At 37.2% G+C, this 24,318-nt stretch overlaps 1 protein-coding gene across 2 annotated transcripts; it reads left to right on the top strand.

The window, feature by feature from the left end:
* The first annotated feature begins 8,790 nt into the window (after nt 1-8,790).
* On the top strand, nt 8,791-23,300 carry LOC149943239 (uncharacterized). 2 transcript variants are annotated; one of them, XM_090177110.1, is made up of 5 exons: nt 8,791-9,078; nt 9,155-9,378; nt 20,245-20,510; nt 20,577-20,837; nt 22,558-23,300. In XM_090177110.1, the coding sequence occupies exons 2-5, from the start codon at nt 9,376-9,378 to the stop codon at nt 22,706-22,708; spliced, it is 681 nt and encodes a 226-aa protein (XP_090033236.1). In that variant the 5' UTR covers nt 8,791-9,078; nt 9,155-9,375; the 3' UTR covers nt 22,709-23,300. The 2 variants fall into 2 exon arrangements, with proteins under 2 accessions (XP_090033236.1, XP_090033235.1); XM_090177109.1 differs by having other exon boundaries at nt 8,791-9,378.
* Nucleotides 23,301-24,318: the final 1,018 nt, after the last annotated feature.

Below are 24,318 nucleotides of genomic sequence, written 5' to 3'. Positions count from 1 at the left end.
CGGATTAACCATACCCCGGGTCCTTATGAAAATGTTCTGAACAATTAGGCTTAAGCCTACTCAACCTATTGGTTAATCCGCCTCTGAATGAAACTTTGCATACATTTTGAGTTTCCTACTTACGACCTCAGATATTTCAGATTGAAGTTCTATTGTGAAGTCTACGGCATAATAATAACTTCTGGTAACAGCTATTATTATTATTACCAGAAGTTAATAAAATGCTACGATCCTGGTACCATATCATACATGTATGCTATTATAGCATATGGTACCATCATCGCATATTTCGAATAGAAAAATCAATTGCTTTTTTTATCACATCACGTAAAGAAACAGCGACCGTTAAAGAGCTACAAAAATGTCGTGGGGAAAACATGGCGGAACATTCTAAAACTTCACCCTGACACGGAAGTTGGTACCTGTGTCGTTGAACTAGATCATGCCACAGTTTTCTTTTTTCCACGGTGTCACGATCACGATACAGTTTGAGCATATTCTGCCTTTTAGGTTTCCGCACGCCACTTTTGTTGTCCAAACGTTTTGAGATTGGGTTTAAACCCCTTGCCTTCTGAGGTACATACCCTTACATACAGTCTAGTGCCCACGGTATTTAGGTGTGGGGAAGAACAGGGGCCTTTTTCTAAAGCTTAACCTTGGGGTCCGAGTGGGAGTTACTCCGCTACTAGTTTAGGAGCCCGGTGGTATCACTGGCAGTAGCCGATTAACTATTTTCCGAGTCTCTCTAGATTTGAGATTTATTTGGGCCCCACTGCCTATTCTACTTTTAGCATCGTTTAGGGCTCCTGCCTTTTGGTAAGGTCCGCGTAAGTCTACTCAGCCTATTGGTTAATCCGTCACTGATCGCAGGCCCTTACTAAAGCTCAAACTGCCCTGGACCCCGGGTGAAAATTAATCTCACTGCAGCACTCACTTGAACCACACCAATGTTCAGTCTCATCTTTGTAAAGTGTAAGCGATAATTATAGAAATAGAGTAATAAGACAGTTTGCGTTCTTGGAAACTAGTAACGGGACCAAGTGGCTAGAGATTCAAACCGAAAGAGTAAAACCAGAAGAGGTCTCAATGTTTCGACAACCCCAATTATTGGGCAACTTTCAATGAAAAACATATTTCGCAATTTTACGTCGTAGGATAATCACAGATGTTCGTTTGATCAATAAATCATTAAATTTTCACGTACCACGTTCTGCTTTTAGATTACTCATTATTTATTGAAATGGTCACAGGTGTTAGTTTCAATTTTACACAAGAGTAAAGTTGTTTATTACAACACCGGGGAAACATTTCAACGGAAAAGTTTCTTGTTTTATAAAATATTTGTCATTGAAAAATGGGAATTTATTAAAATTTTAAGTTTTCAATTAGTTTTAACATTGCCTGTTAGATCACCTAGTAAAATCAATCTTCGTAAAACTGTAAAGATCTTTTCCAGTAGAGAGGAAATATTCTGAATGATTACGATTTTCGTCAAAATGTTATCCGTTTATGCCAATTGTTTTAATCAATTATGGCAGAAACGAACGCTTGCGGCGGGTTTCATATCAGCTAAAAAAGTCAGCTAGGCTAGGTTAATAACCAAAGCCACCTTAGGCCTAAGTCGTCAAGCGACTTTTGAAGCCATTAATATTTAATGTCACACGCGTAAAATTAGTTTCAATCTACTGTTACAGAGGGTAAAGAAAGATAGAAATGCTTTGACACCACTGCTAGTAACAACATGACGATCTGGAGAATGGTGATCGCGACCCTCAACAATTTTTATGATCGAAAACTTGTTTGCCCGTGATCTAGTGCTTAACATAACCCAGATGATATTTATTTCATGATAATAATAATCAGCTAGGCTATAATACCCAAAGCACTACCTTAGGCCTAAGTTATATAATGACTTTTAATGCCATTAATCCCGGTGGCCGAGTTAAACTGCCCTTCATTCCACGCGAACCAACCGCTTCTATACACGTACTATTACTCGGGTAGAAACTCCCTTAAGCCAGTGAGAAGAGAACTTGCAAACTCAACGCAGAAGGAGTAGCTCCGAGTTTTCGAAACCTTCAGAAGTCTATAAGAATAATTCCCGCCTCGTTAAAAACCACGAACAGCCAAGTTTCGTCAGAAGCTATAGAACTACAGCTCCCAAGATAAGATTACTATAGTCCATATTACAATAAATCAAATCAGTGGCGTAGCGAATTGATGTGGGGCCCAGGTTTGAACGCGAAAAAGGGGCCCCACCCTACGTGATTTTAAAACGCACCCATAAAGGTCAACTTAAACAAGTTCAGGCTATTACTAAATTCTAAACGGTTAAGATTTTAGGTAATTTGGTTAAAATTATGACTGCAAATTTACCAATTCATAAAATTATGACGCAAAGCCCATGCAACATCACTTGCATATCCCTTTAATAATTATATACGTTGCCAGACGATGGGACGAAAGATACAAAATGTAGTTTTTTAAGATCAATTCTTACCCTCGACTTCACATGACAAAGTGAGTTTAGTTCAGACACATTTTACATTTTCATGTACCCTGCTTTACCTAAAGCTTTAGTAATTTTTTCAAGGTCCAACCTAGGCCTAGAAACGTAAACACAATAACACAAACACACACCTAATTTAATTAAGGCAGCTGTTCTAGCTACGAGCTATAATTTGTACACTTATTAAATTCATGTATCCCACTTTACTTTAAATTTGAAGATATCTTATAAAACATAAAAACAATGACTTAAGTCTGAAGTTCAATAAGAAACAATTTTTGAAAACTATTTAATCATGGACACTGTATCTCTAACCGGACGGGAAAAGCAGCCTAAAAGAGGTGCCCCCCACTTGTCGTTTGCGTCCTACTTCGTATTAACTGAAATAGTCGGCCGTACTCGATTCGCAGGGCCGTCAAGGTCATTCGAAAGAATGTACACCCCCCATTTCAAACGGAACGTTTTGTCGACCACGTGACGAATTATATGGCCTTGACAGCCCGAAACTTTCAAAATTCTTGAACCTCCCCCCCCCCTTTACAGAGAGACGGTGGCGGCGGCAGATGATTTTGTATGGTGGAAGCTACAGCTTTTCCCGTCCGGTTAGAGAAAGTGTCCATGATTTAATTGTGCAGGAAAAGCTGAATATTTCATTGTTTGTTATAGCTTTCTACTGTAATATTATCCAGCTTTGAAATAAAATTAAATTTATAGAATAATATATTTCCTGTGAAAATGATTGAATTTAGGATTTGAGGCTAAATAAGTTAATATTTAGAAATGATTTAAAAAAAACCTTATTGTCATTTAAGATTCAGAGCATCTTTTTTTGTTAGAGTAGATGGGACGATAGGGTCCGCTAACCGCTATGCGATTAATCAGCGATGAGATATGTGTAAAGGCCACGCCAACGGGGGGATACGTGGGGACAAGGGTGGGGACCGCCGTGGCGGAAGTGTTCCGAAAAAACCCGTTGGGGGCAGCCTTGGAAATAAGGTTTTTTTTAAACTGGTCCTTATGACTAGTGACCCCCTAGCATATGAATTATTAAACTGGTCCTTATGACCAGTGACCCCCTAGCTTATGAATTATAAAACTGGTCTTATATAAAATGTTCTAATGTCATTTATAAGCCTAAAAAAACATATACTACATGTTTAGAAGTTAGATTATGTTGGTAACTTTAACTTTACACGTATTCAAAATAGTTAACTTTATTTTACGAGTACCACAAGAATAGTACAATATAGTACTATCTCACCTAAGACTATAGCCTAGAAGACCCTCGTAATTTACCGTATTATCTCTCTTTCCCTAGGCCTCGTAACTCCAGAGTCCCCGGCCCGTTACCGCGTAGCCTACCGTACTCGGGGAAAGCGAGACTAGAGGATTGAGGGTTTGAGGCCAGAGGGGGGTTAGACAGTTCGACTCGTTCGAGGGATGCGAGCGAAAGGACTCTACATAAAACATCGACGTGCGACCGCGGCGGTAGTAAGCGGAGTCGCTGTACATAGAAATCCAGTGAATAGGGAAATCAAAATTGATATAAACCTTGAAATAATAGGTCATCTCTTATTATTTGGAATTATTAAACTGGTCACCTTCTGTTTTTTTGTTATTATTTCGAATTAATAAACTGGACACGGTGACCAGTGACCCCCCAAATTTTGAATAAATAAACTGGTCTGAGCAATTAATTAACTAGTCTTTGACCACCTGACCACCGTTATTTCCCAGGCTGGTTGGGGGATCGGTGGTCGTCCTCAAACGGCCATCCACAAATTCTGCCTCCCAGACGCAAGCGATTACAGGAGTACGCCAATACTCCCGGCCTCGGGTGCAATTAACCTGGTTGAAATTTTCATTTCACTAGGAGTGTAGGTGATGCAGCGGTGATGGAAATTTGACGTCTGCTAAAAGCATTGAGCTGGGAATATTAATCTAGAGGTCCAATCCGGACTTCGGATTTCGGTATTTCGCGAAACAAGTTTTGAAAAACACGAATGTGTCGTGACTGCCGTCTGCTCTAAACTGACGTGAAAACTTTATCATTCTACCCGTGTGGCCATCTATAGCATCTGCCGGCAAAAAGATTTAAGATCACCACATTAAAAAGCGGATGGCGCCAAAAGTCAAATGATAAATGTTCTCGTCATTTTAGGGCAGTCGGCACATTCGTAATTTTAAAAAACTTGTTTCGCGTGGAGCAGATTTGATTGGATCTCTAGATTAATATTCGCAGCTCAATGGCTAAACTACTGCTTTGAAATTCATAGGCCGTTGAAGCCATTTATTTTTTAATTATAAGCTTTTATTTAAGATGAAATTATGGAATACTTGAAATTATTATTTTTACCTTATTTTTTTGCCACCTGCAGTGACTCCCACGCGGGCCACCACTTCTGGTTCGCGATCGCGCCCCCAATTAAACGGTCGGGGGCCCAGGGTAACTAGCTGTCTGGCAAACCCCGTGTACGCTACGCCACTGAATCAAATAAAGCAAAATCCTGGCTAGGCCACTGCCATGAGCGTTTTAAAAGCAGTGGCGACATCACCCGTTGTAGCGTAAGGGAGCGTCCCTTAATTACGTGAGTCAATTTAAGCGATTTTTCGAGATGTCGTGAGATTTGGCTCGACCCCCTCGCTCCCCCCTAATATCACGTGAGATTTTTCAAAGTGCGTATTTTTAGTGTAAATACGTTAATCTGTGTTTGATTTCGTTGGATTTATTTAAAAAACATAATTTGCTTGATTATTTATATTAAAGAGTCAAGACAAGTTAAGACTAGTATTTTAGACAGAACGTAGTCTAGAATCACAGTGATAAAATCGAACAATAAAATACTTAAATTTTAACTATTAAGGAACTACTAAAATTCGTAAACTGGTGCGGGACTACGGTGATTTTTAATATCGCGAAATTAGTGGAAACGGATTTGAAAACAAAACAACTTTTAATTGAACTTAAAGATTATGAAAATTGAATATAGTACAGTCGTGGCAGCCACAATTTTTGGCGATCACTGGCAAAGATGTTGTACGTGAGAGGAGTAGAGTCCTTCCGGAGAGAGAAGATTTTTGGCACGTAAAGTATTGGTATTGTTTATGGTCCTCTGGTAACTCGAGTTGGGGGAGATGGCATCGTTTTCTCGGATAAGACAAGACGAACAAGTATCTTTTCCTCGAAATGGTTATATAATGGCGAAATTCCAAAATTAACGCCAGAGGTCCCTAGCTTTAGACTGTCCAGTTCCCTGAAGTACCCATGGAAAGAAAAGCGAGGCTAGAGAATCCCACTAGCGAGGCTAGCGACAACGCTTATACAACAATAGGAAGAGAAAGGATACAATTTAAACAAGTCGGCCCACACCGTAATATTAGTTCCACATCAGTGTATTCGAGTGGGCAAACCCATCCAACCTTAGTAGACACAGGTAGGCAAACTAATATAAAATCTGTTGAGGCTACGTGATTTCTTATCGTTTGATATATAAATTGCCATCCTAAGTTAAAGAGTGGATGCCGCCCACCATCAGGAGACCCGGGTGGGCAAACTGATATAAAAGCTGTTGAGCCCATGTGATTTCCTATTGTTTGATATATAATTTACCATCATATGTTAAAGAGTGGGCACCGCCCACCCTCAGGATACACGGGTGGGCAAACCAATACAAAAACTGTTGAGGTCATGTGATTTCCTATCGTTAGATATATAAAATACCATCCTAAGTTGAAGGATTAAAACTTGGGCGCCACCCACCCTCAGGATACGCGGGTGGGCAAAGCAATACAAAACCTGTTGAGGCCATGTGATTTCCTATCGTTTGATATATAATTTACCATCATATGTTAAAGATTCCCGGGTGGGCAACCCAAGTTAACCAATACAAAAGCTGTTAAGGCCATGTGATTTCCTATAATTAGATAGACGGAAAGTATCAAAGGTGAAATAGGTAAGCAAAACACGACGAACATAATTCTTTTAAATTATTGAAATTAGTGGAAATATGATTTAAAGAAATTCTTAAACTGGGATTCAAAATATCTGTTTGAAACAGATCGACGCGGAAAGTGAAAAAGTGTATAGCTGAAGCGGATTTTGACGATTTTCACCCGCTACCAGCGAGCATGAAAATGGGGCTTAAAGCCTACAAGTTCAATGCCATGTTAGAATGAAACGGAATAGGCGCTAGCATAAATTCTTCATGTCTTGTTCAACTTGTTAAAATGTAGCGTAAAAGGCTCGTGCGTTTTTTTATAATTCAGGGAGCACGCGCGAAATCGCTCGAGCCCGTTTACGCTAAAATTCCAAGACGCACGTGGAACCTTTTAACAAGTTGAATAAGACATAAATAGAGTTTATGCTAGCGTCTATTGGACAAAAGTTAGATTATCCCCTCCTATCACGAAAACGTATAGGGAAAACTTACAATCTATAAGACTACAAATCTCACCTACAAGATTTCGTGGGGTAGCTCAACCTGTCTAATTAATAAAGATTTTTAAAAGTAAATTTAATTTAGGGGCGTCTGAAAAATCTGCTCTTCCATATCTACTTCTCACGCGTAATTTCGTAAATTTCAACCTCCATAGCTCTTAATGGAAGTTAGCGAGTTCTTACTGCCATCTATCGATAATGTAAAGAAAGTTGAGAGTAAAATAAATACGAACAAATTTTGGTTATTTACGTGATCATTTGACAATTTTCAATACATTGTGAAGTTTAGTTGACGCTGGTCATTGAAACGGTTTTCCCTTTTCTTTAAAGGTAGCCAGATATTAGTTGCTTATTTCCGGGTTTGTTGGTTTGTCGGAATTTCGGAAGGTGCCAAGTCAACGGCGACCAATAAAATACCCCTTTCAATAGACCTTTCAGTGTTTATAGTGGCACCATTTTAGGGGTAAGAGGAAATCCTCCTTTTCACACCAGACCTACAGCATGCTATTATCTTTTTGTTTTCAAAACGCTGTTAATATAATTTAAAACGTTCGCCACTCATTTCTCAATTTTAATACTGTGAGTTGTCGAATCTACCGTTAATTCTACAAACTTATTAAATAGATGATTGTTTTATTATATCATTATATCTAAAATGGAAATACCTCATAAATATATGAAAAAATTCTTTTCACGTAATTCTCTAGCGTATAAATTTTAAAGATTAAAAAGTTTGAAATCTCTACGTGAAACAGCGTTTGAATTTTAGATAGTTTCGTTCTGTTCATACCTTTGGATCTGGAAAATGACGAAGTTTTATTGATTAAATACAACTAGGAAATGGGAAGAAGCAACATGGTATACCGTGACAAGATTGAACAAATATTTTCAAACTCTGATGAGACAATTTAATCATTGTCAAGGGTCTTGAGACAAAATAAGTTGATCTTTTGTAAACTTGTCTGAATGCCCGTCTTACAATGTAGTTGAATCTGTAACGCAACAAATAATGCCTAGCTACTGGAAGTTATTTGTAGAAACGGGTTGTTCACTAGGGGTTTTTAATATTCTGTTCTAAACAAGGTTAATCCAATAATTTGAGATTAAACTGATTGCATGGATTGTCCTGCCTGATGTAGTTTTTTTTTAACGCTATAGTTAAGATTCACAATTTAACCGGCTATATACTTTTACGTTTTTAAACTTTATCTTTTGAAATTTTTGATAAATTAAATTGAAGCACGCCATGGCGGTAACGAAATTGTTCTCGTGCCACTCACGTGTTCATGATTCCAATCTGCCGGTTCTAGTTTTACAAAAGAAAACTTCACGACAAAGAAAATGCCTTTGGTAGAAGATGATATATTTGTTTTATTTCGAATACTGTACTTTGAATCACATTCGACTGATATCCATCTTAGGTTCTATCTGTGTTGAAACTTTCAAAACGTTTGACCACAGTTAAGCAGATTCATCATTCCGTCCGGTAATGATTTGCGAAATGATTCTTAAAGAAACTTAACTTAAAGGCCCGAATGCGATGGTGGGTCTAAAACTGAAAGCGTTAATTTCGCGCCGCCCAGGAAGTAGTCTGTCACCAAAAGTAACAAATCTGGGGTAAGTATTTCCACCGTGAAACCCATCCAGTAGCGGAATCGACCCATTTACACGAATAGTGGCGAAACTCGATTGACATTGGAAATCCATCAACTGGCTGGGCTAAAATGAAGACCCGTCGAGAATCGAGAACAATTGAAGGCGAAATATAATTAAAATTATCGCGCGCGAACTGTCTCGGCTCTAATGGAGTTATTTGGAGCTTTTCGGAAGACGTCACGCGGTAAAAACCCGTTGTCTAAATAATCAGCTCCACCTTTGGGTCGTTCCCCACAGCGCTTTTCTGGGTCATTTAATCCTCGAGAAGCGGCCAAAAAAGAAAAGGCGCCGTATCCCGAAGCTGCTGTTCACCGAATTTCGTTGGTGGCGTTCCATTTCCATGAGTATAAAGTTGTCGCGATTGAGTTTACCCTCTCCAATTTCGCAGCTTTCTCCGATTCGAGCGCTTCGAAAACCCCCGAAAAAGCTGAGATCCAAGCCCCCCTCTCAGCTCCGCCGCGGTTCCTAAATACCGGTTAGTGGGAATTTTCGTTAATAAGTGCCCCCTTCGTTCGCGTTATTAATAATTCTCGTTTAAACGGTTCTCGAAGCTCAACGTGTTCCGAGCGCCCGCCGTGTCTTAGTCGCGTACAGGAGCTGCTCACGAAAAGAGGCGACACACATTCTATCGGGAGAGAAAAATATCCGTTTTCTTCCTTCCTCGGCAGGGGCGAAACGTGGTCGAATTTGTTATTTCGACTTTCCGAACCGCTTCGAAACGGTGACGAGGTTCCTGTTCAGCATCCTTTTTGGACACCACCGTCGATACGAAATGGTAAGAGTTTCGCCTACTTTCTCTTTTCGTCGGAACGAATCGCTGTCCCTTTTTTTAATACGCTTTTTTTACATTTTTATAAAAATCAGCCATAGGCGAAATATCTTTCGTAATAAAACGGGGAAGTTAAATATTTATTAAGCTCGACTTCCAACTGCTTAAAATTCCTCGAATAAACGTTGGGTAGAACGTTTCAAGAATTTTAAAACCGTTAAAGTGCCTATAAAATTGGCAGTTTTAAAAAGTTGTTCGAATTACGTAAAAAAAATTAACATTCTTCTAAAAATGCGAACAAGAATTTACGTATTTTTATTGGTATTTGGAAGCGTACACGGCTCGTCGAACAAGTCCTAGATCGAACGAGTTTTATTTTATTTTATTACGATATATTTTTCAATTGAATCGATTTTCTTTAACGATAGCGTCACGCTGGTAGCGTTTAAATAACACGCGCGATGAGGCGATTTTATAAAACTAGCGAACGAAAAACTATAAGCTCGTAATATATAATTTATTTTTTTTCTTCTAAAATTGCGTGGTAACTCCGTATAATGTTATTTAAAACGGTTCAAAATATTTTTTCTAAGCGCGCCTAGAATATTGACGCAGCGTCTGATAGTCTTGGAGGAAAATTGTATCTTGACTAAACTGGCGAGGGCCCCATTATTCCGAGAGATCTATTAGCGCTTGAGCTATAAATATATGAAAATGAGAACGCCTCTGGGCCTCCTTAGCCGACTTTCATACCAAATCGATTTTTCGTAAATTTATATAATACTCACTTTTACATTTTGACTGAAAAAACAATAGATTTTTTAAATAAATCATTTTATTATTGCTATAATGATGTGATTGGTAATACAAACTAAAAATTATTTTAATCATAATTAAATTTAATTACTACTTGGTTGTTAATTGCTGTTTGAGTTAAAAATATTTTTATTTTCATAATCTTCGTTAAATTTAATTACTAATTGGTTATTACTTGCTATCTGAGTTAAAAAAATATATTTTATTTTATTAATCTTAATTAAGTTTAATTACTAGTTGGTTAGTTAAAACAATTTTATTTGGTTTCATAATTTTAATTAAATTTAATTACTATTTGGTTGCCAATTGCTATTTGTTGTAATTTTTTTAGTTTCATAACTGCTCCATGATTTAAATTAATTATTTTAATAAAAAATTACTAAAATCAGTCAAAACTGTGCTTACTATTATCAGCGATTAACGTACACGACCTAAATTATTACGAAAACGTTTATTGCAATATTCTTATTAAATCTTCGTTAATATTTAAAGTTTTTAAACTGGGGTATCGTAAGATATGAATTATAAAAATGCCCCAGGATCTATTTTCATAATTTTATTGGCCTTAATTCGCCGTCGACGCTTTTTCGGAAATGTAATATCCTGTTATATATATATATAAAAATTATATTGGGAAATTTATGGTAATGAATTATGCAATGAAGTTGTTGAGATATGTCTGGAACGAATTTTTACGGGTTTAGCACTAATGAACTCTTTTCTCGCGTGCTTTATGAGCGAACTTGTTTAAAATCTTTCGCAGGTCGACGTGGAATATTTAATTAATTAATTTTTAGAAATGCTCAAGTTTGAAATGATAAATTTTCAATTGACGCGTTAGCACTCGCTATTGTAGGCACAATTAATTAATTACTTATTAATCTTATTATTATTTAATTGTTTAAGTGTTTGTCACGATTATTAAATGCCACGTTTTTTAAATATTTACAATCATAAAATACAAAAATGTAGAGACAATGTAGGGCGCGGTGTTCGGGGGTCTTACAGCGATACATCAAGTTCTGGATTTCTTTTTACCATTTAAAACTGAAAAAGACATGATTAATTTCAAATCAAGGACATTCAGGGGGGGGGGGCAGAGGAACGTAATAGCCTTGGCCCTACAACTCGAGGTTTCACTGGGTTCCCTTCAATGTTTCGTACGTTGAAAATTAGGCTTTAGTATTGGTGATTGTCCTCGATTTCTGAATAACGGCTTGGCGCAGTTGATAAAAGAGGTTAAGAACGCGAAATAGGTCTAAAGTGGACGTCGGGGATATCAGTCTTTTTTTAGTGCATTTGCTGAACCTTGTGACTACTAACTCTACACGTATTAGGCTTAAGAAATGCTTTGATCAAGTCTGATACGCTCAACGTATTCTCTAGTCGTATACATATATTTGAAAAGTGTGACGGGGTCGGTACATCAACATCACTCACTCAGCGTGCAGCCCACATGAGAAAAACTATTTAAAATATCGTTGGCGCCGTCGGTAAATTTTATTTGGGAAATTTTATGGACGATTTAAAATAAATATCCGGTTTTGCGGAATGTAAATCAATTAACATAATTTCATTAAACATAATTGGTATTTTTAACTTACGACTCAGATAACCTATATGCGAATGGAATAATATTTAAATAGGAAACAACCTTACATAATTAACTTTTAATATAGCTTAATTTCCACTTGGGCGCGTAATAATACATTTTTCTTTACTTGTGTAAAAATATTTGAACGTGCCAAAGTTCAGTGAAGCGCCGTTTCACGTAGTGGAAACTAAGCATTAGGCTGAGTTTCAATAGGGTAAAAACGAGTCAATGCAAAAATAAATTAAGCCTTGCGCTTAGTTTCCATTACAGCGCGTAGTAATGCATTTTTCTTTACGCGGCTGCTTAGTTCTCAGTAGTAACGGTTCTTCACTCAACTTTAGGACATATAAAAATTTTAATGTACCAATTTCATTATGATGCGCGCTAATGGAAACTAATGCTTAATATATTTTTGCGTTAACCCATTTTTGCCTAACTTAAAACCAGCCTTAAGCCCGCAAAATAAAACCAATGCAGGAAAATCGCGTAAAAGATATCGAGAAGATTTTACAAGAAGCCGTGTTTTTTTTTCAAATTTGGCATTTTAGATAAACCTTTTCTAGAAACAGCTACATGTATTTGAGATAAAAAGTCGTTAGGGAAATCTTGAAACAGTTTTCAAGCTTGTCTTGAGTGGGAATATCGGACTATACGTTTTAAAGAGAAAATGACGGAGAAATAAGAAATTTATCAAATACTACAGACTGGAGGATAGGAGGCCAACAAAGACTATTACGTTGATCAGTCCGTTCTCGAGAAGGATAATACGCGTTTTTAACATCGAGAGTTAGATACTTCCATCTGAGGGGGGTTTGTTATAGACTTCTGATTTGAAGTATGGTAACCCAAATACCACTTAGTTCTGAAGAAGTAATATTTGAGGTCGCAAAAATATCAGAACCTTTAGACTTTTTTCTGTGAGGGGTAGAAATCAAAGCAAAATTCAATCCATTTCACTGTCGCTACAATCGATTTCTGACCATCTCGTGTTACGATAATCTATCGGAATTCTCATAGGCGCTTCTCGACTTGACCCGAAATCACAAACGTACATTTAGGCCACGACTACCATGTCAAAAAAAAACCGGAAACAATTACTCCTGAAAGTATGTGGAAGTAGATGACATTTCCTACTAAGGAAGTATCAAAATAAATTTGACAGAACCCCACTGTATAGTTTTCAGAATACTTAATACTAGCTTTAATAGCTTTCCAAATGACCAAAAGGGTTTCGTCAGGGTTTAATTAGTTAGAAAGACTAAATAAAAACGTCCAGTCATTACGGCTAGCAAACGTGCTGCGATCCCTAAATTCAATGCTGAACTATTAATTACAAAAGCTATTGGTAATCTTGTAAAGGTCGCCTGCTAAATTCTGGTACAACTAATAGCCATAGTGTGCTTACAAATTTACGTCTACTATGAAAGGAATTTACAGTAGGTGGAATTGCAAGTATATTCTTACCAACCTAGGGTGGGAATGGCTTATTCTAGGAACCGATTTTTCCACAAAAGGTACATTTTGGAACACGCTCTAGAAGTCTTAATTATTAATTTGCACGCGTTCTAAAATTTTCGCCAAATTTGGTCTGGAACCTATTATCGCTGCTCTAGAAAAAAAATTGGATAAAATTATCATAAATGGGAGTTTAATATCATTTTTTTTTGTAAGCTAATATCATTTCAATTAGGTTCTGGATAATTTATTTTCCTTAACGCTTTATTATCGGGTTAAAAAAAATCGTAACAGTTTCTAATGAATTTTGCGTTGATATTTCCCATAATATAGATTGATTCGTACTAAATTACTAAATAACTGATTGTAATAATTGACTAAAATAACTATTTCAGTAGATTATTGACTGTATAATTTTAATAGTACTCAAATTATTAAGTTTATAAAATTACTTAATAATGAATTTTAATTTAATTATTTATTAATAATTTTCATATTACTATATTACAGTGAAATAAAACTTTTATACTTTAACAATTCAAAAAATTACTTCAGTAAATTCTGAAATTTCAATAACCCAAAAAGCTGCAGAGGTAGAATTTTGGTATAACTACAGAATTACACCAGAAACGTGTACCAATAATAACGGTAACTGAGAATAAGAGCTGTCCGTCTGGTTTTTTACGCGATAAAAAGCACGCCTTTTATCTTTGGCCAGCTAAAGGGGGACGAAAACTCGTTTCCCCTCGTAGTGGAAGACACTCTTCCGGTTGGCGGATAATATCGTCCTTAAATCATGAAAGTAGAAGCTATTGTGGCTATTACTGATAAGCTACAGCCCCAACTATCGTGGTGCATAGCCAACAGTAAATTACACCGTAAACTTGACACACGTTACTCAAGCCTTACTAGACCCTTAGCACTTTAGCCGCTCACATTGCTTACTCATAAAATCGACCACTGACAAAACCTGATTTATTTGTTAAAAAATCTATGTCAAATAGTAAACGTGCGTGAATCTAAATTTAATATTTATAGGATTGTATCACGCTGTACTAGTTAATCCAATTGATTTTATTCCAAAAAGTGGTAACAGTTCATTAAGATTTTCACTATAGACTTCTCAATATATAAAATCTAGTTTTTTGTCTTTTAAATTAATAAAACATCGAGCTTAGCTACGCTTAGAAATATCAATAATATTTGAATACCTATTTATAATACTCGACCAGTTTTACCTTGTTTTGGGGATTTACCATTTGAAAATTACCTGTATACGTTTCCTCTCTATTTCTCGTGTTTATAATTCAATCAATCAAATCATTGAAGAAGAAATTGAAAGGGAATTTTTATTTTCAATAATATAAACAAACCGGAATGAAACGTTTTGGAAAAATAAACGTTTATAATTTTCACTTTTGGCGTTTTCTTCGCGATATTTATGAAAACGTGCGGACGTAAATATTTTTTTCTTCTTCAACTTTAATGGATATACGTAACGAGTATAATGGGTCGAACGCTTCTGAGTAGAACTTTGAGAGAAAAGAGAAAAAACATTTCGCTATTATATTGACTGGATATACAACTTTCCGTATTTTAGGTCGTGCTAGAAACCAGTTCCCCTTTCGAATGAGAATAGATCTGCTTCGGGGAAGATGTAAATTAGAAAGAAGCCTTCACTTTTGCTAAAAACATTCGGGTATTTCCTCGTTTAAGAAAGTCGTTTTCTCTCGAAAGCGACACGCTACAACACGTTTCATCCGAAAACTCGTTTTTTCCCAATACGACGAAGTTTCATTTGAATATTTTTTGGCGCAAACGAGTTCCGTTATAAATCTCCCGTTATTCTCTTTATTCTCCCTTTTCGATTTCGCGCAATTTACGTTAAACGCTTTTTTTTTAAAACTTCGTATTGTTTTCGAGGCTACACTCTTAATCCGGTATTGTACAATAAGAAACGAAAAATCTCGTACGATTTTTAGTAAAGATAAGGTTAACTAGTTCCACGAGTGCGTTTCCGCCGGTCGCAAACGTGAAAATATATAGGTTAAATAGGCTGAAGGCCATACCCTTAATTTCAAAGTAGACTTCGGACCGCTTTTACGGTGTCGAGGCCTCGTTGTGAATATCCGGGTTTCCCTACAGATAGTGCGCCTCTTTGTTCGCTAATCGGCTATTTCGTCCGCATACCGGTACTAATTAAGAAACGTTGCCATTAATAATTTAAGCTTGTGGATACGGGACCGCGCTAATTATCAAAAACCTTCGTATCTGTGTTGAAAGGTAGCTACCCGAGATATTCCAGGGTTATTATGGCCTGCTACTACTTCGACTTGTGACAGGAATCTCATACAAATATTTCTTAAGTATGAGCTGTTTAAACAATTCTTAATTAGACGAATTATCGACCACTACGATCGTTTTCACCGAAAAGTGTAAATATGGTTAGGCACCCTGCAACTAGCTACTTCACGTAGGGCTCGTTGCCTAATAATAATATTTATCATATTTGTAACTTTACATAGATTTCACAAATTACTCGACACAAAGAGTTAAGAACATTGTCGTGGGCCAACATTGGAACTCCAAATATGGTTTAGAAACTTGGGGAAATCATTCGGCTATTTCCTCATTAATGCCAATCTTACAGGTTATACGCTAGGCTCTCGATGGCCCATATTTAGATTGATTGAAAATTGACGTGGGTGCTCAGGACAATTACCACGGCGAGTAATGAACACGGAATTTCCCAATAAAGCCGCGATTATACATAGTTAAAGGAGATCTTTTTTTTGGATCACGTCTCGGGAATCAAGGAGGCGACAACTAATTAGAATGCACTCGAGATCAGGGCGCAAAAAAATGGGCGAATACGCCTTTACAGAAATGGAACAAAAACCTTTGGAAAGTGTTAAATAACTTTGAAAGGGAAAATGCAATTAACGTGGGTGCGTTCTTGTAGTGTTGCATTTTTTAGCACAAATTGCGTATTCACTGTATTAGTTCAATATAACTACCGTGTTTGCATTTATGGGTGTCAAAATTTGGATAACGACTATGTAGAGAAGAGCCTTGTCCGCTCGAGATACGTGTGACACATTTCGCGGTATACAAATATAGGGCCACGGAATCCTTTGAATGTAGAGGGAGGACGTGTTTCTGTTGAGGAGGGGGAAGGTATGCCGGAGTCACGTGACGGAAGGTGAGGAGCTACTTGAAATTAATCCCGAATTTTTCAAACGATTCTGTGGACCTTTCGTGTGACTGCAAATTTCATTAAAGTTATTGAGTGTAGTGCATTAAACTACAAGATTTTCTGAATTTCAGATCTTATTTCTGTTAGAAATATTGTAAATAACGAAAATTTTACTCTTTTACAGTATTGTAATAAACGTAACACTATAGCGTTACACATTTCAAAAAACTCTGGGTGACATATTGCAACCATAGTTTGATTTTGCGCAACACCAACTGAAAGAGTAGCGCTAATGTAACCAATAAATATGTTTGAAAACCTTAAGAAACAACACGATATATGATTGGCGTTTTACAGAATCGATTTAAAAAATGTTTAGGCATCCCAAACGTTTCAGCCTATTACTTGCAAATCATATTTTTGTCTCCGCCCTGTCTTCGAAGTTGACTCTTTGTCTTGTGTGCCGCCGTAGTGCCCAGCGGAACGGCGGGGTACAAATACATAACCTTATGTCTTCGAAGTTTGAAGTTTTTTAGCGCGTTGGTGCTATAACTTTAAATGGGAGTGTACCATTAGGGACGAATAGAGAAGTTTATCGCCAATTGCGAGTGTAATTTAAACATAAATTACTGAGATTATTTGGCGATTGCGGTTAATTCCCGTGCAATTTTGTCGTGATAGAGTATTATGTTAGGCGTATTAATAAATCAAAGCGAGTTTTTATCCACTCCAAACTATAAATGAAATAGTTTTGAATGAGAAGTATTTACTCGGAAAGCTATTGAGCTCTCTACAGCGATCGTTTCTTTGAATTGGGGCGTGGTTGCTGACTTAATCACTATATTAGCTTTCCTTGGCTTATTTGTTTTACAAAAGATCACGCGAAAAGGAAAACAACTTAGATGGGCGTGTTTCTATTAACCAATTCGTGCTCCTATTAACCAGATAAAAGGGTGGCTTGCACGGGCCAAACACATCACTTTATGACTGCGATTTTGTTTGGAATTTATGCGTTTGGCTTTTTCCTTCATTGTGCACATTGAAGTATAGTTCTCAATTATACCCTTTTGAGTTTCTTCTACGTTGCGTAATTTTTGCGTTCTACAAAAACGGTGTGTGTAAAATTTGTGTCGGTGAAAATACGATAGGCATGATTATGTTTGGCTGAGCGTCAAGTTAATTGGTGTGAATTCTTGCAATAACCCGATTTAAGTTCCAAACTAAATGAATGGAGCCCAAGAAATCGCAGCAACTTGACGCACTCTTGGTCATAAATTTTATTAAAAAGTATCGGAGAGGTTAGACAAAGTCACAAAAGCTTCAAAATTAAATTCTGCCAAGTTACTTGGACAAAACGGTAGAAATGCACTGTTCATGCTGAACCATTTGTTGCTTAAAACGTTTTTAATAATAACGGTTATTTAAAAAAAAATCTAGCTGGGAGTCACAAACACATTCACCACAAAAGGGGAGCCCAATAAAAAACATGGAAATATTGTGATACATTTTTCCTTGGATAGAATCATGGGCTCATGCTGGCAAATTTGCCGGGAGCTTCCAATCTATTCATTCCTGGGCGCGTATTTTGCAGCCTGGGAAGCCGCGAAATTAAAGTCTCACACCCTTTAGCTATATTGGTTATTTTTTTTCTTCTAAATTGTCGTATTTCGGCTTTAAGTATTTTAGAAGTTGAAATACTTGTCCCATAGCGAGACGACATTGTAATCTAAAATGCGTAAGGGAGAGAGACGTTCCTTGGATCATCTCTTTAACACTCTTTCAAAGCTATTTTGAATAATTCAACATTCCTTACGATATCTTACTGTTATCTATTCTAGTATTATAAAAAAAATCACTCTTTTCAAGTTTTAAAAAGAGCAGTTACGTCAGATATCATAACTGATTAACCTTATTTCTTATATGAAAACGCTCTTTAAAAAGCCCTCCATCATTTAGGTTTTTATATATTTCTCGATATATATTCAAGGTTTTGAAAACCGAAAAACCAGTTTAACTTTCATGTTCTTTTTATAATTACAGATAATTGTGAATGATTTAATTGAAATTTGATAATACGTTTCGAGAGAAAAAAAATCCGATATGAAAACGAACGCGTAATGTAGTTCGACTTTGCTCTAATGGCGAGTAGGAGGTTCTAGGAAAAGACGATGAATTAACCCAGTATACACAGAAATCGCTATTGGAATGTGGTTAGCTAATATTTTACTTTCATTTTGCAGAACTCGTCTGGTCTGGCTAGAAACGTGTCGCGTTTTATCTTGTTCAGGGTCGTCTACAACGAACTGCGGGAGGGAGCCCGCGGATCTAGGATGAAAGACAGAATGTTGAAAAACAAGTTTCGAGCCAAAACTAATGGCTAAATCCCCCGCGCTAACCCCCCTATCTACTTCTCTTGCGGAATCACTAATTAAAACGGCATGAATGTAATTACGGATAATTAAAGAGTTACGTGCGACTGACGAAGTGTATCTCGATAAAGATTAACATGTTTACATTAGAAAATATCACAACCCCGAAACCAATTAATTCGATTCCCGACTGATTGGGATTGAAACCTTTTTAATTAAGTGTAATTTTGCAAATAATGGGTGCATTTTGATGAATCTTTAATTCCCCTGACTTCGGCACGTACAAACGTTCTTACGCTTAGTTTCGACTAGGGTGCGTCAAAATCTTATTATGTTTTAGGCGTTTAAATATTTTACGTGCCAATAGTCGAGTAAGAAACCAAGAATTATTTACTCTAGTGGAAACTAATTTTTAAGCTTATTTTCCACGAGCACGAGTAATAATATAATGAAGTAAATATTTTGTACGTCCAAAGATCAGAAACGACCCGTTATGTGAGCAAGTGGAAAAGCAGTTTCACACTCGCTATTGGAAACTAAGTAGCTTGGTTTACACTAGCGTGCCTGATAATGTAGGTTTAAACGTGCCATAGTTGGAAAACGATACGTGCGCTAGTGGGAAATAAACAAGCTTTATTACATTACATTTTTTTTGCAAACTCACCCCGGAATGTTTGAGTTCTACAGAAACGGATTCCGTAATAGTTTTTTAGGCATAGAGGGTGCTGGGTAAATACAAGTATAAAATGCCAACAGTTTTTAGGTAACAATGAACCAGTTCTCGCAATTTTAATTTCTTAAACGCGCGTAATGGTAATGTTTTAAACTGTATTCTAACTTTTTTGCAATTTGGATATTTTTGGGGAGTGAGGGAATAAAGCTAACCTTGCCATAAAAATTGCACTCTACACGTGAAAAAAGTTTAAACTGAAATCTGCAAGATGACACTGCGACGCGACGTCCTTGTAAATGCAATGTATTTAAACTTATCAATCAATTACAAACATATGGATTAATTGTAGCTATTTACACTGTAAAGATAAAAAGATTAATTAATTAAATAAATATGGTTCGTTACTAATTTATCATACCCATAAATACGATGACAGCAAGCCTGCTAACTGTTTGACAAATTCACTTCGTCAATTTGTGAAATTTTTCGTTAAGGTAGCTGGCTTTTTAAAGGGAATTTAACTTAAAACGTGGTCTTTACGGACTACGCCCAAAATTTTAAGGATTACCTCTTCAATAAACCAATAAACAGCGCCGAAAATGCCAAAAGCCATAGAAGGTAGCGGTCTTATTTGGAACCCTTTAGAGATACTAGAGGTTATTTTATAAACCAAACTGTGCAATGCCATTATTTTAAAGTATTCGATGTTCTTTCAATTGAAGTCTATTATCAATTAATTATTTACCACTTGATTTTAAATATTTTACAGAGGCTTTTACTAGCGGCCCTCGTGTCACTATGCGTGCTTGAGGTAGTTCTTGCTCAAAACAATAGGAAAAAATTCGGCGCAGCCAAATCGAATCCAGACTACGACCCGCCGGCGGAGGACTACGAAGGAGACGCCCTCTACTACGAAGACTACGACGAGCAAGGAGCCAAGAAGGACAAAGACGCGGCCAAAGACGCCAGCAAGGATGACAAAGCCGCCGTGGCCAACAAAGAGAAGACTGAAAAGCCGTCGTCCATCGCCTCCAGGTACAATTAAGACATTTCATCGGATGATATCTTTCGATTTAGTAACGTTTTAATTTAACGTTTCAGAACGTCCGCTGCCAAGGACGAAGCAAACAAAGATCACAAAGACGGTCATCCGTCCTTATTCGCCCCCCGCAGAAATCGCACTCCGTTTTCGCCCCGTCCGGTCAACAAGCCCAAGCCCACCCTTCCGTCTTTCATCAAGAAGCCAGTTGACCCTGGTTCGATCACGACACCAAAAACCCCTCCCAGCCGCAGCGCTACCTTCTCCGCCACCACTGCCAAAACAGCCGCGGTCATAAGAGCCACCACAGCCAGGCCATCCAGGTAACTTTGACAACGTGCTATAGCTGCTCAGTAGATAAGCCAGAGTGACAGAAGTTGCGGATTGCGATCAGTATCATGTAATATAATGACTCATAAATGTGCCTCTGTATAAAATTTCCATAGGAAAAGATTTCAATAAGTCCTTGTTTCACACGGAAAATACAATAAGTGGACCCAAAAATGGAAAATTCTTATAATCGTTTTGCCATTGAAAAGATTAACATAAAACAAAAACTCATGATCGCGTAGCACGAGCTTAACAATTGATTATCAAAGCCAGAAACGCGGGAGTAATTCTGCTTTGCTAACTTGCGTTTTCCTTTCAATAAATTGGTTATAAATTTTACGTCTATAATTACGTCACATTACGTGAAGAAACTGCTTTTATGATTATGTTACATATCGCATCAGTTACTTTAAACATGAATTAATTGACTAGCTTAGATAAAGGATGTACATCAACCGGTATAGATTTCTATGCATTAAGTTCGTTTTGGTTATTTATTTCTCATTTTATATTCCATCTTCATGGTTTTGCTAGGTTCAGAAACCACTAACATTTTTTCTCATTCAAATACATTCTTTAACGAGGTTAGTTAGTTATTATATGCCTTAAAAACATTCAAAGTAAATTATTTTGATGTTAATTATGTTAATCTAACTATAATTTGTGCTATCATGGAAAGAAAGTACAGCTGCTATTAAGCTGTCGTGGGTGACTGCAACGATGAAATATTTTTGATTTAGACCAATACACAAGAGTAATGCTATTAGATACCGATTTATAAATACCCGAAGTTTTACCAAATGGCACCAACAGTCTGAAGCGAATTTTTCATAATTTCATATTTTGTTTATACATTAAACCAGTGTTGTAAGTAGGTTTTTTTTTATAAATCAGTACGTATTTATATGAGATTCCATCAAAAGTGTAATTTGGAGACATCAAGTATAAATAAGAACATTAGTAACTAAAGTAGCGCGTGGAAAACAAATTGGTGAAAGGGGGAAATGTGGCATGATCTAGTTCAAAGAGAATTTGGCTGTGACGAAGCTTCAGTATCACGATGCATTTTGAGCAGTTTTTTTATTAAGATATTAGGGTGTGTTGGAAAATTCAGTCCGCTCGTCCAACTGATTAATCAGGGGTGATATCTATGTCAAGATCACGCCAACGGTGTGATATTCGTTGATAGGGACGTACACCCGTGCAGTGGCGTAGCTGATGGTCCGCAGGGCCCGCGGTGCGGGGGGGCCTCGAGCTTCTGGGGGGCCTCGGGCTTCGGTTGGGCCCCCGCTAACCATAAAAAAATTAAAAAGGGGGGGCCTCATAGAGATTTTTGCGGGGGGCCTCTGAGTTCTCAGCTACGCCACTGCACCCGTGGCGGAGGTATAACAACCACCCGTTGGAGAATTGGTGGTCGTCCTCACAAGGCCCGCCACATTCTCTGCTTCCCAGACGCATAGGATTACACGACTACGCCACTAGCCCAGGCTGATGAGCAAGTTCCGCCATGTAACTTTCCCCACGCCTCTTTCGTTGCCTTTCAAAATCGAGTCTTTAAGGGTAAATTTAACCGTTTAAGCAATGTGTTTATCGCTCTAAGAATTTCTTAGTGCAAATGTAAAGTATCACTGCTTTTGATTCAGGCTTTTACGTAGAATTGTTTTGAATACTCAATTGTTTCTTGAAATGTGACAATGCTCCTAAATTTTCCAGGTTCAAGAACGGACCCACTGAAAACCGAAGAGACAGAACAACTTCCGCTCCGTCCACAACAAATGACGGAAACAGGCGGTTCGGCGCCAGCGCGACCATCAGAAACGTCAACAAACCCGCGCGCGGAAATTACAGGGCTGGAGCTAACTAAATAGAAAAAAAATTCACAAAATACCAGAAATTTTAAATTTTTTTGAGAATTATTTTTTGGAGGTGAAAAATGACGGTTAGATTTTCGCGGAAGCCGGAAATTAGGCGAGTTCAGCCAACTATATAAAAATCTTAGCAAAATAACTCTCGAAAAACCATAGTATTTTTATAAAGCTTCATATTTTTCCTGATTTAGTTTTTAAAATTTTTCATAAAAGACCTATAAGAAAGCCAAAGGGTCGTTTTCACTTCTGAAGTCATCGACAATTTAAAAATAATCGCGATTGTAAAAGACTCTCACGAATTACCGCGGAACAACTAAAGCTCGAAATTGGCACGCAATTAAAATGGAAATTTGAAATTTATATTCTTCGAAATTCTTATTAAGTCCTTAGCCTCGTATTGATAAGAGGCACTTTTAATTGTTTCAAAATACTTTCCATCGAAGTTTTAAATATTTATTTATTTTGAGGTAATATTTTGCGGTACTTTCTGAGAGTCCTGGTACACGCGCGCAGTTAAAGATAAATTAGTTGGCTTTTTTACCATTTAACTGTATTCTATTTGCTGTAAATAAAGTGATAATTACATTAGATATTTTTAATAATCGAATTTGAGCCATTTATTTTAGTAAGCCTGCGACGGTTACGGCAACAACCATCCTCACATCCAGAGCTTCTCAGTTTTACACTAACTACACTGCACTGTAATTTATTGTTAGAATTTCGGTGTATTTGGGACACTTTTTTTCTTCTGCAAAGCAATATGGGCAATTTGAAAGAAAAACGACGGATTGGTCTGAATTGAAGTCTGCTTCATAAATTCTTCTGCTGCTTACGATTGGTCTGGCTAATGTAACAAAATTACCCTTTTACGAATTATTCGTTAGAACATTTAGGTTTAACTCTGTCGTCATCTGGGAAAATAATTAACTTTTTTGCGCTGTACACCAAGTGCATTGGGGGATTCAAAAACTTTCGCCTTGTATATCGCCGCCTTAAAATTTGGTTAACGCTAAAAAGTTCATTTAGGTGGATACTTTTGCTTGCTCTAGTGGATAGAATGACTACAACGTGAACTATTCGTCAAAGTCAGTGTATTGGGCATACACTTTTTACTCATCAAAAGCAGAAGTATAAAGAGAGTAAACTGATAACATCGTCTGATTATCCCGAATTTGTCTGGTAAAATGGCCACAGACAGACATTTTAGAAAACCTTTTACCCTGGCTGGAACTATTCGCCACCACAAAATCTGAAATCTTAGAACAGGCGAAAAAGGAAACTAACTAATGGTTACGGAACCTTCATGGCGTTCTGAATTAGCTGCTTGGTTCCCAAAAACTATTTTCAGCAATAGCGGGGTCTGTTGCCGGTACAATACCGGACCCATGCATCTGAGGGCCTAGGGTTAGACAAGTGAGACACCCTCCTCTATCGTTGTGTATAATATTAATGATTCTCTTGGGCCGGGAGTTTTTGTTTTACCGGGGCCCAGACTCGCTCTCAACGGTCCTGCCTATCAAAATAGGTATGTTGAAAACGTATTATTTTAAACACTTCTCTAGTTATATATTGGTGGTAGAGAAATGAATTCGGCGGAACTTCGAAG

The sequence above is a fragment of the Leiobunum rupestre genome, chromosome 6, assembly GCF_980474605.1.
Source record: "Leiobunum rupestre chromosome 6, qqLeiRupe1.1.hap1, whole genome shotgun sequence".
Taxonomy (NCBI): domain Eukaryota; kingdom Metazoa; phylum Arthropoda; class Arachnida; order Opiliones; family Sclerosomatidae; genus Leiobunum; species Leiobunum rupestre.
Note: the sequence above shows the minus strand (reverse complement) of the source record. Positions and strands in the feature narration are given on the sequence as shown.